This window comes from Monodelphis domestica, chromosome 2 (genome assembly GCF_027887165.1).
Source record: "Monodelphis domestica isolate mMonDom1 chromosome 2, mMonDom1.pri, whole genome shotgun sequence".
NCBI lineage: Eukaryota > Metazoa > Chordata > Mammalia > Didelphimorphia > Didelphidae > Monodelphis > Monodelphis domestica.
In genome coordinates this window covers 62,667,531-62,685,774 of record NC_077228.1, presented here as the reverse complement: position 1 = coordinate 62,685,774, position 18,244 = coordinate 62,667,531, and the positions used below count along the sequence as shown (strand labels likewise).

At 37.4% G+C, this 18,244-nt stretch overlaps 1 protein-coding gene across 3 annotated transcripts in view; it reads right to left on the bottom strand.

The window, feature by feature from the left end:
* Positions 1-5,771: 5,771 nt before the first annotated feature.
* TIPRL (TOR signaling pathway regulator) overlaps positions 5,772-18,244 on the bottom strand; it is a 45,132-nt gene continuing 32,659 nt past the window's right edge. For all 3 annotated transcript variants that reach the window (XM_056815505.1, XM_001364297.5, XM_056815506.1), the window contains exons 6-7: positions 18,173-18,235; positions 5,772-8,017 (exon numbers count right to left, since the gene is read on the bottom strand). In XM_056815505.1, the coding sequence (XP_056671483.1) occupies positions 7,868-8,017; positions 18,173-18,235 (213 nt within the window). In that variant the 3' untranslated portion in view covers positions 5,772-7,867. The remainder of the gene's footprint in view (positions 8,018-18,172; positions 18,236-18,244) is intronic.

Here is an 18,244-nt window from a genome sequence, read left to right as displayed (position 1 = left end):
GTCCTGGAAGAGAGCAGGAAATAGAGATACAGAGACCTGTCCAAAATCAGAAGTAGTCTTGTAGTGAGAGGGGGTGGCTATGAAAGAGAATTTTTTACTCTGTTGTCTATTCTCAGTTAGCACTAACTTAAATAGCCCTACTTCATACCTCACTAGGCTGAAGACAAGATTAATTCCCCCTTTTCTACTTTTGAATTGAATCAACAAAAGATTAAGCACCCTACTTAGTACTAGGTGAGAAGCTAGCAAGGTACTTGGAGAATTCACACCCTTAGAAATTTAATCAGCTGGGAATCTGTGAATCTTTTTGATGAGAACTTAAAGTTCAGAAGGTGAGAAGTTGATCCTACAGACACTGCCCCCTGAGCAGTGCTAGACAATTTGTAAACTGTGATTGGCCCCTGTGAAGAGGGGAAGGGATAAGAAGTCACCATTAAAAAAGCAAGCCCTGAACTCCTTCAGAGTAGATTGTCTTTGAAAAGTGTATAATTGAAAATCTGTTACCCTAAAGGGGAACTACATTTCCCAAGAGCCCACTGACTTCCTTTCATTACGTACTTCCTATCGATAGGGAATAAATATTCAGTGGGCAGTGCTGCTCATCTCTCTTTGGCATGATGTTGAATCAGCAGTGATGATGGTAAGTGGGAAACTTGAAAAAATGGCTAATCAGCCATGGACATGTGGTTTTTATTTTGTATCCTCTTTAGTCCTTGATTTCTAATGATCAAATGATCATAAATTTTTTCATTATTTGAGATATAAATTTAATTTTTACAGAAAATAGTCTGCAGAGATCTGGAGATCATCTTAGATAGTCTTCGAGGGAGCTTTGCTGGAGACTATGGCTTGGATCAAGGACTTAGACAGCTTCTACTTGGACTCTGACTCTTGGATTACTTCGTTAGGTGAGTAAAAGGCTGACCCCTTTCCTAGCTTCTGGAGAGACTAGCTTCCATCTTGGAGGAGGTCCTGGTTACTCATTCTGGTTGAGAGCTAATTAATCTCTGCCTGGATTAAGCAGACCCGGAGCAAAACATTTAGGTTGATAGGATGGATAACTTCTCTGTCCCCCTCATATTTCTCTAAAGTTTCTTCTATCTATTTGTAAATATTTGTAAACATATTTCTGACTCTAGATATAATAAATACTGGTGCTCACATAATTTTATATAATCATCATCCAACCATTAATTTTAACTTTTACATGGCCCACCCCCAGGAAGAGTCAAGCCCATACTGTCACACTAGGGATTCAACAATAAAAAATGGCATTATTTCTATTCTTAAGAGGCTAATTTTCAATTGGGATCCAGACAAAATAAGAAAATTTAAGGATGAGATCACTTTCAGCTGAGAGGTTCAGGGAAGCCTCCATAGGTATAGAATTTAAGCTGTCTTAAAGGAAGATAATTCTTTTCTATGCAGATAATGCCAATTAGTGATTTCTACATATGTTGCTAGGAAAACCTTAAAACACGTAAGATGCATGCTTTATACATGTAGACTATCCTCTCATTTATTGGTGCAGTAGATTTTATTGGAATTTCCCCTCTATACCTTTCACTTAGTGATCTCATCAGATTCTGTGGATTCAATTCCCATCTTTAGGCAGATAATTCTCAAATCTATATAGCCCTGAACAGTCTCCTAACCTCTGGTCTCCCATTTCTAACTGCCTAATGGACATCCCAACATGGGAGTCTTCTGGACATCTTAAACTCAGTATCTCCAAAACTAAATTTATTATTTCATACACACACACACACACACACACACACACACACACACAACACACACACACACACCTCTTATAACACACTATTCAGTTTTGATCATATAAAATGTGGTAACTGGTTCCAAGCTAGCCCACTGAAAATGTGCAATGTAAAATCAAATAATTCAGCCCCTTCAAGGGATTCATTGTTCTCACTTATCTAAACCTAGCTGTACTATCAAGGGCACTACCATCTTCCCAGACACAGCCTTATTACTACCATGTCATCTTCAACTCTTCATTTTCTCTCAACTCTCCCCACGTACAATATAATAGCTAACATTTATATAGCACTTTGAGGTTTTGAAAAGAGCTTTAGAAATACCTCATTTCATTCTCACAAATCTGAGAGGCAGATGATCTATGATCATCCCCATTTTACAGATGAGAAAACCAAGGCAGACTTATTGATTTGTCACTTAAAGACTACAAAGCTTAGTGTCTGAAGCTAGATCTGAACTCCAAACTTCCTGATTCTAGGTCCATATCTAATCCAGTGCCAAGTCATTGATTTTACTTTCATAACATCTCTTAGGTAGCCCATCCCCTTTTCTCCTTTGACACTGTTACTACCTTGCTTCAGGCCCAGGTGATTATAGAGTCCAAACCATTATAGTCACTGCCATGGTAAATAAGGAAGGAATCCTGCCTCCCCACTCTCTTAAGGTCCATAAGCAGCACCTGAGAGGTTTTTAGTTCAAATTTGTTTTTCTATAGCAGTAGTCTCATTCCCAGGAGATCAGGTTGGACTACAATTAAGAGGAAGTTCTTACTTAGCTACTCTGAGCAAAGCAATGACCCATTGTTCTCAAGGATTCATGATAAAAAATGGTGTCCACCTCCAGAGAAAAACTGATGAACTCTGAGTGTAGATTGAAGCATATTTTTTTCGCTTTTTCTTTTTTTTTTTGCAACATGACTGATATGGACATTTTTGTGTGATTTCACAAGTATAATGGATATCATACTGCCTGCCTTTTCATTGGGTATGGAAAGGACTGGAGAGGGAAAAAATTTAGAACTCAAAAAAACATTTAAAAGGAAGTTTGAAAAATGAATTTATTTCTTGCTATAATACATATGCACATATTTATTTATAGCTATATTGATAACTGGGTCCTTTAATCCTTTGATTTGTGGAAAATTAATATTAAATTGTAATGATTTGACATGAAGTCTTTCTGGTCCACCAGCTTCCAAGATAGAATAATTTCATCTCACTGGGCTGGCTTTGTTAGAAGTGGGGTGGACACCTACTCCTTTTATCTTTAAACAAGAACTCTTACATAATGAAAGCAGCAACCTCTAACCACTATTTTAGAAGGCAGTGAGGGATGTTGGCATTGTTAAGGCCCACCTCTCCATGCCACAAGGTGGGAGGGGAAGATTTCTAGGGCTGCCTCCTCAATGGCTATTTGCCAATCAGAGAAGTCTTGGGGTGACTAAGGGAGGTACTGTGATGAGATCACAAGCGGTTCAAACTCTCTTTTGCCATGGTCTCTTTTGTCTCTCTGGTTCTCTGCTGTTTTTTGAGGCTAGTTTGCTTTCCTGGGTTCCTGTTCAGGTTGTGGAAGGCTTCGGGCTGTTTTAGATTTTCTTGAGCAGTTAATTAATAAATTAACTTAAAATTAAGCAATACTGCCTTTCAAAAATTTCATTCATTACAAATAGAAAGATAAAAATGTAAATCAGTTTCCCTTCTGCTTCCCAGCTCTTTGGGGGGGAGGAAAAGAAGGGAACAAATTCCTCATAACATATATGCTATCAAGCAAGGCAAATTACCTCATTGGGAATGTAAAAAAAAAACAAAACTCTTATTCTGCATCCTAAATCCATTACCTGTCAGGAGATGGATAACATACTTCATCAATCCTCTGGAACTTATATTAAAAGTTTATCTCCTTCCCCCCTTATGAAATTTAAGTCAGCATTCAGATGTAGAATCCTAAAGTAAAGTTATATGGCCCTCCATTGGAGATCTTTGACTGAGAGAACCCAGTAATCCTCCTGGTACTTACTGGTCAAGAAGAACCATAACCATATTGACTACCATATGTAATTTTAATTGATTCTTGCTTTCTTTCAATTTTACCCTTAAAACCAGTTGAGGTCTTCTCAGTTGCCTAATTTTAATTTCATAAATTGTTGACTTGTTTCAAACAGTCCATAGCACCTTATTATGGAAAAATCCTCCAAATGCCCTGCAATAGCTAACCTCAAGTAAACTGTAAAACATTTGCAACTCATATTCTTAACCCCTCAACTAATCTCTACCCTTAAAGATCCCATAGGATAGATCCAAAAGCAAAGGTTTTATACCCCACCAAACACTATCTCAGAATCACTGAAAAAGAGCAGCAACCCTAACAGGTCAGAAATGATGCTTTTTGTATACAAGAAGGGACAACTGATAAGTCAATTGTAGTTGTCATACCATCACTGCAATCTGAACAGATTTAGAGAACCAAACATGTCATCCTCACCTCCAGCAAGTGATAAAGAATATCCTTTAATAATTGTTTTTGTCTATGTATGGACTTCTTCCAATTTCCCTTTCCTAATGCAGATACCGAGTTCCCATAAGCATTCAAAGGCTTTTGACACTGAATAAGAACTTCAATAAAGCCTTCAGTTACAAGAGCCTATAATTCTATTGATAATATTCAATGACATTTAACTATAGGTGATGCTAATTAAATTTCTTTAATACCATTCTCCCAATACACATACCAGATGTCAAATCATTCAATAATTTTTCTCTAGATTGCTTTGTTGTGGCCAACTTTTGTTACAATTGATGTATTACTGTATATTGATATAAAGCCAGGAACTGTACATGAAAATTGCTGTTGCTGAAGTCACATCTACACATAGTAGTCAAACCCTACATAAAGCTTTTGTTTGCTTTGGTTATTGAGTGTACTGCTGGCAAATATTTCAACTGTTTGAAAACCTGATGGGTTGTCAGTATTTCTGCCAAAGTAGTATTCTCCAAAGGTGTAACCAAGTCAAAAAACTAAAAGGATTTGGCAAACAACACACAATCCAAGGCATATCCCCTTAGGGCTGGTAGTGGTCAATATATGTCCATATGGAATGATTTATAAAAGCTTTTGATTTTGTACACCAAGAAAAATTGTGGTCATTGTTCTCCTCCATACTTTGCACATTTTGGCCCCACTGGTTCCCTAGCTGTGAAAATCCAATTCCATTCACCCAATACCTCAGGCATGTAGCACTTTTCTCTTCACCTCTGCCTCTTGTAATCCCCATCTTCCTATAATATTCAGATCAATTGCCATCTTTAAGTAAAGGCTTTTTCTGATGGATTTGTATTTATTTTGCACATTTTGCATTTTATTGCATACATAGGAACATGTTGTTTTCCCTTATTGAATGTAACCTCCTTGAAATAAGGACTGTCCCATTATGATCTTCATGTCATCAGTGCCTAGGACATTGATTGCTGCATAAAAAGCACATAATAAATCCTTATGGAAATGAATCAGACCTTAACAGATAACTAAGAAGCAGTATCTGTGTAGGCCCCGGGATATATTGTTTTGTGTTTAGATGGACATGATATTCTACCTACAGGTTATTGTAATGAATGACTAATAAACCATTATGTAAATGCATTTTAGATAGAAATCACCATAGAAATAATTATGTAATAATGCCAGGAATAGCTCTTCACATTTACAAAGAAAGCATTAACCCAGGAAGCAGGGAGCACTGGCTACTTGAAACATCTGTAGAAGTATTTTTACCCAGAAAGCAAGCTAAATTGCTTATGAATTGCATTCAAGCACCCATTACTCTTAATTCAAAAGGGCTACTTCATGTACTTTCATTTTTAGACAGTTCTAATGATTTGCAAATAACCAGTACATCTGGTTACATCACAAAATATGAAGAGTTGAAAAAACAAACCACAAATCCTAATATCACTGGAAGCATTAAAAAAAAAACACACAAGAAACTAGCCCCAGCATAGGCCAGTAATTTCTTGTTTATTCTTCATGTACAAAAAAAAAGAGGACATTTGGAACAAATAATACAAAATAAAGTGTCATATCACAATGGATAACAAGTTGTTTTATAAATATTTTATATAATAATATTGTAGTGGATTGGTCATGAAGTATTTGGAAACATGTAGTGCCATTCCCCAAAATGTAATCCATTGTTTTTATTCCCTCCAATATCTTTTCATTAGATATTCAAAACAGGTAATAAAGGACTGAGCCTGACATCAATACATCCACAAAGAAAAAAGGGGGGAGGAGAAGGCAGAGATTGGGCATCCCAATTGATGGACAATCCATTTCAGTTGTTTAGAGTTTAATATTTTGCAACTTGTCTTAAGCAATCTTTTCCATTAAAAGTAACATGGCAAACAAAGTAGATATTTATTCAGACAGTCACATACAGTATACACTTTCCTGCCTAAAGAGAAAGCATACACTTTAATAGAGGAATAGATGGCTATCTGGTAAACATGCAATGCATTCTCTCAGAGCAGATTAAATTTTGCTTTCATATGTCTGCCTTGAGGTGATACAGAAAAAGGTGGATGATTTCCTTAAAAGTTTGCTTAAACTTGCTAATAAAATTCACTTTCTGGGTGGTTCACAACAGCACCATTCTGTGAAATTATAAACATCTAAGTAAAGAGAGAAACTTAAGAGGGTCCAGGTTTAATTACAGTTTTTTAAGAAGTATACTCTTTGGCAGATCCTTTCAACTAAGATCTTCACAAACTTAATACCCTACCAACTCTAAAACCCTGCCAAAGGGCAAAAACAGAGGAGCTGCATATTATATTTTAAAATAGGGAAGGTAAGAACCAAACAACTCAACTAAAACAGAAAGTTTTTTGAACCCACTTATTTTAATATATCTCTTACTCAATGCTATAATAATAATTTTCTGCTTTACATGCACTATGTAGACAGGCAAAAAAAAAACCTTATAAAATGTTTAAAAGACCATATTTTTTTTTAATTTTGTAAAGCTATCCAGTCTTTTTTCCATAGGTCCTAAGTTTATTCCTTTTTACCTACTTCTCTCCCCTGTCATATTAGAAATCTGAAAATTTAAATATAAAAACTATGTTTTATTTTAAAAATATTTTCTCCTCATTTTCATATCCCCCATGCCAACCCCCAATATCTTATGAAAAAAAAAATCTAGCTCAGGACTTAATCTGTAAAATATTTCTCCTTAATACCAGATCCAAGAGATAGATTGATATCTAAAATTTCTCAGTACTGGTACTTCAGCATATTTATTCACATTAAGGTGTCATATAAGGTAGAAGCACAAAAAACATCAACAGAACCAAAAATAAGGCACCTGCCTTTACAAGATGACAGCCAAAAACTAGTTGTAACACCAGCACACCTGCCAGTAAGGGACTATAGCCTAGAGAGAAACATTATTAATTACTCTTTCAATAGATGAACTAGCTTGAAATTCTAGAAATAATTTTTTGGTTCTAATCATGAACATTTTGCCTAAAAATACCATTTAACACAATGGTTTTTCAAGGGAAAACATAAACTTATTCTGTGAATATAAAACATGAAATTAACTTGTGAATTCAAGTCACTTCTTCTAGCAGAGCCTTTTGTCAGTATTTTTCTGCAAAACTAAAACTGAAAAGCTATCAAAATGTACAATCTTTCACTTCCCAGGAATCTTCTGAAAATTATAAAAGAACTACTAGATTTGGTTCACTTAATTAAACTCTTCATGCAAAATAATATTTGTGGTAATTCCATGCCCACTGCCTCTGATTACTCTTTAGGACATAAATATCTATTACTAAGATCCCATTCTATAACAACTCAAAACCTTGGTTCAACTCTATCTCCCATTAATTTTACATATGGACAGGTGGTATGAACAGCAGGCTACATGGAACCTGCCTACATCAAGCTTTTCATCCCTTCTTTTAAGGCTACAGAAAATCTCGACACAAGGAAAGGCAGCTCATTGTCTTATTAGATAGCCCTCCCTTAATCCCCCCCCAAAAGTAGTCATCTCCAGTGAGGGTTCCACAGAGAGTTCATATTGTATGACATTTTATTTAGATTCCATGCATGTATTTTCCTGTGTAGCCACAAGGTTAAGATCCATTCTTTCAGGAAACTCCAGCTTCTCACATACTGCCTCCTTTACAGGTAGGTATTGTGATATTTCATTGGGCTCTGTAAAGAGGGCTGGTGGAACATGCTAGGACACAAATAAACTGGATTAGTTTTCTTACATATCATTTTTACAGTGCACTCATAAAAATATTTACTTTAAGGAGACTGTTCAAGCATTTGTAATTCTAAATATACATACTAGATTCCTGAAAATGAGATGGACTTCTTTTACAAACTATTAGATACTCTCTGATACTCCAGGCCTTGCTATTAAACATTTATTCAGATAGGATCAGTATATGACATTAATTTAACACATTTACAAATAAGTAGTTAATATGTACAAAGTGCTATGCATCCTTTGTACTATCCCACATTCTGTAAATTTCCCAAATTATGTGACTTCTGAAACTTCTATTTCCAGTTTTCTGTTCTGTTCGACTTCAACTAATGATATCTAATACAAAATTCAAATGCTTTTTTCTAAACTTCTATAGTAATAAAAAAATACAAATTTGAATTTTAAGAAATACAAATAGTTAAATTTAAGATTCCTATTTCAAGTCACTTGTGTCAATTACCCTTTTGTAAAAACAATTCAGGGTAATAGGTCTAAGGGCATCATTACCATGTCACAGTGGAATAGCTATTAAGGGATATCATTAAGATATGCTGAAACAATTAGATTATATCTTTAGGATAGTATTTGGGGCATGGAATTAATCACTATAAATTATATAGTCCTGCTGTTTATGGTTTGGAGGAAAGAGAACATGGTGGGCAGCCTGCTGAGACAGTTAAAAAGCACTCCTATGAAAGTCCAAAGACATGTTCTAGTCCTTGATAAGTAATTTCCCAAATCTCTGATACTAGAAAAGAGACTTTCTCTCTGGTTATCATTTTCTTCAAATGTAAAAAACAAGAGTTAGACCAAATGACAAGCCTACAGTGTTATCAGTAAGTATGTATATGTGTAGTGGAGTAGAGTACTATTGATCATACCTGTCAATGGGGTTTTCTTAGCAAAGATAGTGGAGAGGTTGATCACCTTTTGTCAGAACTCTCCACCATGACTTGTCCACTTTGGGTTACCCTGCATGGCATAGCTCATAGTTTCACTGAGCTATACAAGCCCCTTAAGTTGGATGGTATCCAACATACTACTGGGGAAGAGCAGAGGACAACTACAAGTAGCTCCAGGACTAATGAAGCAATTGGGCCAAAGCCAAAAGGAAGTTCAGCTACAAAAATGTCTGGTAATGAAAAGGTAAGTCTGATGCTATAAAGATCAGTATTGCAAAGGAGCCTAGAAAGTAAAATCTATGAACCAAGAGAAGTTGAACATAGTCAACCAGGAGATGGAAAGATTAAACATTGACATTTTTGGTGTCAGTAAACTTAAGTGGTGGGAATTGGGTGAACTGAATTCAGGTGACTACTATATATACTATTGTTGGCAAGAATCTTAGAAGAAATGGAGTAAGCCCTCACAGTCAATAAATAGAGGTGAGAAAATCAATAGTGGAGTATAATCCCCAAAATGATAGAATGATATCCATTCAAATCCAGGGCAAATTATTCAGTATTACAATAATTCAAATCTATGCTCTAACCACTAATGCCAAAGAAGTCAAAGTTGATGGTCTCATGAAGATGTACAACATCTTCTAGAAACAATACCAAAAAGAGATGTCATATTCATTATAGGGGATTAGAATGCTGAAGTAGGAAATCAAAAGGTAATCAGAATAACAGACAAGTATGGTCATGAAGTAATAATTTTGTCAAGACAATTCACTAGTCATAGCAATTTTCAATAACTCAAAAGGTGACTCTATACACAGTCAATATGAAAATCAGATTGATTCCATAATTTACAAGCAAAGGTGAAAAAATCTATACAGTACCTGGAACTGACTATGGTTCAGATCATCAGCTCTTACTACAAAATTTAGACTTAAGCTGAAGAAAGCAGGTAACATAATACAAAAAAGCCTTAAGATTTAGGCAACTGGAAGATGGCGGCTTAGAGAAAGCTGAAGTTCAGATCTCCGGAAAACCCTTCCCGACCGATCTCAAACTAGAAGCTCCTAAGCGCCGAAATTCAAAACGATCAACAGCACAGACCCTGGGAACCCTCCTCCTGGACCTGGACCCGGTTCAAAAGGTACGGCTCCCCTTAAAAGCCAGAACCCGAGATCCCTCGGACCTCAGGGGTAGGAGCGCAGAGTCCAAGGCTCCCGGAAGCGGCAGCCGCGCCGGGCTCAGAGAGCAGGGTCTGAGGAACAACAACCCTCAGGGTCTTCTACCCAAGTCCCAGTCCGGGTGAAAGTTACTGCCTGGGGCTTCCGCTGCAGAGAGCCGGTTGGTCCGGGTGAAAGTTACTGCCTGGGGCCTCCACTGCAAAGAGCTGGTCGGTCCGGGTGAAAGTTACTGCCTGGGGCCTCCGCTGCAGAGAGCTGGTCAAAACAACAGCAACCCTCAGGGCGGGCAAGACAGCCTCACGGGCTGGATCCTGCTATCCAAGTCTCAGTGAAAGTCTGTGCTCTCGGAGCTTGGGGAAGCGGCAGCCCATCCCCCCGCAGGCCGACGAAACAGCCTCACGGCCAGCGATTCTGAAGGCAACTTCCGGAAATCGAGCCAGGGGGAGAGTGTGGCCTCGTGGTCCGACCCTTCCATTCCAGTTCCAGTGAGGCATATTCAGTTTAACCCAGGGAACGCTCATAGAACCAACATCTGCCCAGGACTAAAGCCTCTGACCACCAGACAAAGACAAGAAAAGCCAATCCTCCACGTTCAGAGATGACAAACTCCACAGAAGCACAGAAGCCCCAAAATACCAAGAAAAATAAGAAGAAAGGGGCGACTCTGGACACATTCTATGGAGCCAAAATACAAAATACAGAGCAGATAGAAGAAGATATACAAGAAAATTCTCCAAAATCTTCCAAAGGAAATAGAAACTCTCCACAAACACATGAAGAATTTGAATCAGAAAGGACCAAAAAGATGGAAGCCCTCTGGGAGGAAAAGTGGGAAATGATGCAAAAGAAATTCACGCATCTACAAAACCAGTTTGACCAAACTGTAAAAGAAAACCAGGCTTTAAAGCAAGAACTAATAAAGCAAAGCCAAAACACCAAGAAATTAGAAGAGAACATAAAATATCTCACCGACAAGGTGATAGATCTGGAAAACAGGGGGAGAAGAGAAAATTTAAGAATAATTGGACTCCCAGAAAAGCCAGAAATAAACACCAAACTGGACATGGTGATACAAGATATAATCAAAGAAAATTGCCCAGAGATTCTAGAACAAGGGGGCAATACAGCCACTGACAGAGCTCACAGAACACCTTCTACACTAAACCCCCAAAAGACAACTCCCAGGAATGTAATTGCCAAATTCCAAAGCTATCAAACAAAAGAAAAAATCCTACAGGAAGCCAGAAAAAGACAATTTAGATATAAAGGAATGCCAATCAGGGTCACACAAGACCTTGCAAGTTCTACGCTGAATGATCGTAAGGCATGGAACATGATCTTCAGAAAGGCAAGAGAGCTGGGTCTCCAACCAAGAATCAGCTACCCAGCAAAACTGACTATATACTTCCAAGGGAAAGATGGGCATTCAACAAAATAGAAGACTTCCAACTTTTTGCAAAGAAAAGACCAGAGCTCTGTGGAAAGTTTGATACCGAAAATCAAAGAGCAAGGAATACCTGAAAAGGTAAATATTAAGGAAAGGGGAAAAATGTTATCTTCTTTTACTCAAACTCTCTTCTATAAGGACTACATTTATATCAACCTATGTATACTAATATGTGGGGAAAATGTAATGTATAAATAGGGGGTAAAGAAAGACCAAATAGAATAATGGTTCTCACACAAAGATTCACAGGGGAAGGGGAGGGGAAGAAAACTCCTATAAGAAGGAGAGGAAGAGAGGGGGGGGGGGGGTTACTTAAACCTCAATCTCAGGGAAATCAACTCTGAGAGGGAAAAACATCCAGATCCATTGGGATCTTGAATTCTATCTTACCCAACAAGGGTAAGGAGAAGGGAAAACCAAGGGGGGGAGGGGGAGAGGGAGAACAAAAAGGGAGGGAAAGAGAGGGGGGAGGGGGAGGGAACAAAAAGGGAGGGACTAAAAAGGGAAACATCAAGGGAGGGGACAAGGGGGACTGATTCAAAGTAAATCACTGGACTAAAAGGTAGAGCCGAAGAAGAAAAGGTTAGAATTAGGGAAGGCAATGAAAATGCCAGGGAGTCCACAAATGACAATCATAACTTTGAACGTGAATGGGATGAACTCACCCATAAAACGTAGACGAATAGCTGAATGGATTAGAATCCAAAACCCTACCATATGTTGTCTTCAAGAAACACACATGAGGCGGGTTGACACCCACAAGGTCAGAATTAAAGGATGGAGTAAGACCTTCTGGGCCTCAACTGATAGAAAGAAGGCAGGAGTGGTAATCATGATATCTGATAAAGCCAATGCAAAAATAGACCTGATCAAAAGGGATAGGGAAGGTAATTATATTTTGTTAAAAGGGACTCTAGACAATGAAGAAATATCATTAATCAACATGTATGCACCAAATAATATAGCACCCAAATTTCTAATGGAGAAACTAGGAGAATTGAAGGAAGAAATAGACAATAAAACCATACTAGTGGGAGACCTAAACCAACCATTATCAAATTTAGATAAATCAAATCAAAAAATAAATAAGAAAGAGGTAAAAGAAGTGAATGAAATCTTAGAAAAATTAGAATTAATAGACATATGGAGAAAAATAAATAGGGATAAAAAGGAATACACCTTCTTCTCAGCACCACATGGCACATTCACAAAAATTGACCATACATTAGGTCACAGAAACATAGCACACAAATGCAAAAAAGCAGAAATAATGAATGCAGCCTTCTCAGATCACAAGGCAATAAAAATAATGATTAGTAATGGTACATGGAAAACCAAATCTAAAACCAATTGGAAATTAAACAATATGATACTCCAAAACCATTTAGTTAAAGAAGAAATCATAGAAACAATTAATAATTTCATCAAGGAAAATGACAATGGCGAAACATCCTTTCAAACCTTTTGGGATGCAGCCAAAGCGGTAATCAGAGGCAAATTCATATCCCTGAAAGCTCATATTAACAAACAAGGGAGAGCAGAGATCAATCAATTGGAAATGCAATTGAAAAAACTCGAAAGCGATCAAATTAAAAACCCCCAGCAGAAAACCAAATTAGAAATCCTAAAAATTAAGGGAGAAATTAATAAAATCGAAAGTGATAGAACTATTGATTTAATAAATAAGACAAGAAGCTGGTACTTTGAAAAAACAAACAAAATAGACAAAGTACTGGTCAATCTAATTTAAAAAAGGAAGGAAGAAAAGCAAATTCACAGCATTAAAGATGAAAAGGGGGACAGCACCTCCAATGAGGAGGAAATTAAGGCAATCATTAGAAATTACTTTGCCCAATTATATGGCAATAAATACACCAATTTAGGAGAAATGGATGAATATATACAAAAATACAAACTGCCTAGACTAACAGAAGAGGAAATAGAATTCTTAAATAATCCCATATCAGAAATTGAAATCCATCAAGCCATCAAAGAACTTCCTAAGAAAAAATCCCCAGGGCCTGATGGATTCACCTGTGAATTCTATCAAACATTCAGAGAACAGTTAACCCCAATACTATACAAACTATTTGACATAATAAGCAAAGAGGGAGTTCTACCAAACTCCTTTTACGACACAAACATGGTACTGATTCCAAAACCAGGCAGGTCAAAAACAGAGAAAGAAAACTATAGACCAATCTCCCTAATGAATATAGATGCAAAAATCTTAAATAGGATACTAGCAAAAAGACTCCAGCAAGTGATCAGAAGGATCATTCACCATGATCAAGTAGGATTCATACCAGGGATGCAGGGCTGGTTCAACATTAGGAAAACCATCCACATAATTGACCACATCAACAAGCAAACTAGCAAGAACCACATGATTATCTCAATAGATGCAGAAAAAGCCTTTGATAAAATACAACACCCATTCCTATTAAAAACACTAGAAAGCATAGGAATAGAAGGGTCATTCCTAAAAATAATAAACAGTATATATCTAAAACCAACAGCTAATATCATCTGCAATGGGGATAAACTAGATGCATTCCCAATAAGATCAGGAGTGAAACAAGGATGCCCATTATCACCTCTACTATTTGACATTGTACTAGAAACACTAGCAGTAGCAATTAGAGAAGATAAAGAAATTGAAGGCATCAGAATAGGCAAGGAGGAGACCAAGTTATCACTCTTTGCGGATGACATGATGGTCTACTTAAAGAATCCTAGAGATTCAACCAAAAAGCTAATTGAAATAATCAACAACTTTAGCAAAGTTGCAGGATACAAAATAAACCCACATAAATCATCAGCTTTTCTATATATCTCCAACACAGCTCAGCAGCAAGAACTAGAAAGAGAAATCCCATTCAAAATCACCTTAGACAAAATAAAATACCTAGGAATCTATCTCCCAAGACAAACACAGGAACTATATGAACACAACTACAAAACACTCGCCACACAACTAAAACCAGACTTGAACAATTGGAAAAACATTAACTGCTCATGGATAGGACGAGCCAATATAATAAAAATGACCATCCTACCCAAACTTATTTATCTATTTAGTGCCATACCCATTGAACTACCAAAATACTTCTTCACTGATTTAGAAAAAACCATAACAAAGTTCATTTGGAAGAACAAAAGATCAAGGATATCCAGGGAAATAATGAAAAAAAACACATATGATGGGGGCCTTGCAGTCCCAGACCTCAAACTATATTACAAAGCAGCAGTCATCAAAACAATTTGGTACTGGCTAAGAAACAGAAAGGAAGATCAGTGGAATAGACTGGGGGAAAACGACCTCAGCAAGACAGTATACGATAAACCCAAAGATCCCAGCTTTTGGGACAAAAATCCACTATTCGATAAAAACTGCTGGGAAAATTGGAAGACAGTGTGGGAGAGACTAGGAATAGATCAACACCTCACACCCTACACCAAGATAAATTCAAAATGGGTGAGTGACTTAAACATAAAGAAGGAAACCATAAGTAAATTGGGTAAACACAGAATAGTATACATGTCAGACCTTTGGGAGGGGAAAGGCTTTAAAACCAAGCAAGATATAGAAAGAATCACAAAATGTAAAATAAATAATTTTGACTACATCAAACTAAAAAGCTTTTGTACAAACAAAACCAATATAACTAAAATCAGAAGGGAAACAACAAATTGGGAAAAAATCTTCATAGAAACCTCTGACAAAGGTTTAATTACTCATATTTATAATGAGCTAAATCAATTGTACAAAAAATCAAGCCATTCTCCAATTGATAAATGGGCAAGGGAAATGGATAGGCAGTTCTCAGATAAAGAAATCAAAACTATTAATAAGCACATGAAGAAGTGTTCTACATCTCTTATAATCAGAGAGATGCAAATCAAAACAACTCTGAGGTATCACCTCACACCTAGCAGATTGGCTAACATAACAGCAAAGGAAAGTAATGAATGCTGGAGGGGATGTGGCAAAGTAGGGACATTAATTCATTGCTGGTGGAGTTGTGAACTGATCCAACCATTCTGGAGGGCAATTTGGAACTATGCACAAAGGGCGACAAAAGAATATCTACCCTTTGACCCAGCCATAGCACTGCTGGGTCTGTATCCCAAAGAGATAATGGACACAAAGACTTGTACAAAAATATTCATAGCTGCGCTCTTTGTGGTGGCCCAAAACTGGAAAACGAGGGGATGCCCATCAATTGGGGAATGGCTGAACAAACTGTGGTATATGTTGGTGATGGAATACTATTGTGCTCAAAGGAATAATAAAGTGGAGAAGTTCCATGGAGACTGGAACAACCTCCAGGAAGTGATGCAGAGCGAGAGGAGCAGAACCAGGAGAACATTGTACACAGAGACTAATACACTGTGGTATAATCGAACGTAATGGACTTCTCCATTAGGGGCGGTGTAATGTCCCTGAACAACTTTCAGGGATCCAGGAGAAAAAAAAACACCATTCATAAGCAAAGGATAAACTATGGGAGTGGAAACACCGAGAAAAAGCAACTGCCTGAATACAGAGGTTGAGGGGACATGACAGAGGATAGACTTTAAATGAACACTCTAATGCAAATACTATCAGCAAAGCAATGGGTTCAAATCAAGAAAACATCTAATGCCCAGTGGACTTACGCGTCGGCTATGGGGGGTGGGGGGGAGGAAAAGAAAATGATCTATGTCTTTAACGAATAATGCTTGGAAATGATCAAATAAAATATATTTAAAAAAAAAAAACAAAAGAAACCTCTGACAAAGGTTTAATTACTCATATTTATAATGAGCTAAATCAATTGTACAAAAAATCAAGCCATTCTCCAATTGATAAATGGGCAAGGGAAATGGATAGGCAGTTCTCAGATAAAGAAATCAAAACTATTAACAAGCACATGAAGAAGTGTTCTACATCTCTTATAATCAGAGAGATGCAAATCAAAACAACTCTGAGGTATCACCTCACACCTAGCAGATTGGCTAACATAACAGCAAAGGAAAGTAATGAATGCTGGAGGGGATGTGGCAAAGTAGGGACATTAATTCATTGCTGGTGGAGTTGTGAACTGATCCAACCATTCTGGAGGGCAATTTGGAACTATGCACAAAGGGCGACAAAAGAATATCTACCCTTTGACCCAGCCATAGCACTGCTGGGTCTGTATCCCAAAGAGATAATGGACACAAAGACTTGTACAAAAATATTCATAGCTGCGCTCTTTGTGGTGGCCCAAAACTGGAAAACGAGGGGATGCCCATCAATTGGGGAATGGCTGAACAAACTGTGGTATATGTTGGTGATGGAATACTATTGTGCTCAAAGGAATAATAAAGTGGAGAAGTTCCATGGAGACTGGAACAACCTCCAGGAAGTGATGCAGAGCGAGAGGAGCAGAACCAGGAGAACATTGTACACAGAGACTAATACACTGTGGTATAATCGAACGTAATGGACTTCTCCATTAGGGGCGGTGTAATGTCCCTGAACAACTTTCAGGGATCCAGGAGAAAAAAAAACACCATTCATAAGCAAAGGATAAACTATGGGAGTGGAAACACCGAGAAAAAGCAACTGCCTGAATACAGAGGTTGAGGGGACATGACAGAGGATAGACTTTAAATGAACACTCTAATGCAAATACTATCAGCAAAGCAATGGGTTCAAATCAAGAAAACATCTAATGCCCAGTGGACTTACGCGTCGGCTATGGGGGGTGGGGGGGAGGAAAAGAAAATGATCTATGTCTTTAACGAATAATGCTTGGAAATGATCAAATAAAATATATTTAAAAAAAAAAAAGATTTAGGCAACTAGTCCTATCACTTCCTGTCATATAGCGGGAGAAAAAAAATGGAAGCAGTGTTAGATTTTATATTCTTGGGGTCAAAGATCACTGCAGACAGCAACGGTAACTATGAAATTAAAAGATGCTTGCCCCTTAGAAGAAAAACTATGGCAAACCTGGGCAGCATAAAAAACAGAGACATCACCTTGCCAACAATATAGTCAAAGCAATGGTTATTCCAGTAGCAATGTATGGCTGTAAAAATTGAACTATAAGAAAAGCTAAGTGCCACAGAATCAATGTTTAGAACTGTGGTCCTGTAGAAGCCTTTTGAGAGTCCCTTGGACAGCAAAGATATCAAATCAGTCAATTAATTCAAACTATTTATTGGAAGGTCAAATACCAAAGCTGAAGCCTAAATACTTTGGCCGCATAATGAGAAAACAGGACTCACTGGAAATGATCCTGCTATTGGGAAAAATTGAAGACAAAAGGAAAGGGAGATGGCAGAGAATGAGACAGACAGATGGCAATGTACATGAGCTTGGTCAGAATTCTGGACATAGGCTGTGGAGGACAGAAGGATCTGGCATGACATAGTCCCTGGGGTCATTAGGAGTTAGATACAACTTAACAACAAACTGTTAATCAGGTTGCAGTGATGAAACTAAGGATGATGAGATCACTACTCCAAATTCAAAGATAAAATGCTATGGTCATTTATTGTACTTAACAGGAAACATTCAAATTAGATTTCTAAAAATGAAGTTTAGATACAATACCATTAAATTTGCTATTTTGCTCTCCCTTGAAGTGTATTCTCTTAACATGTAAGTCTTGTCAGCCTTAAAAAT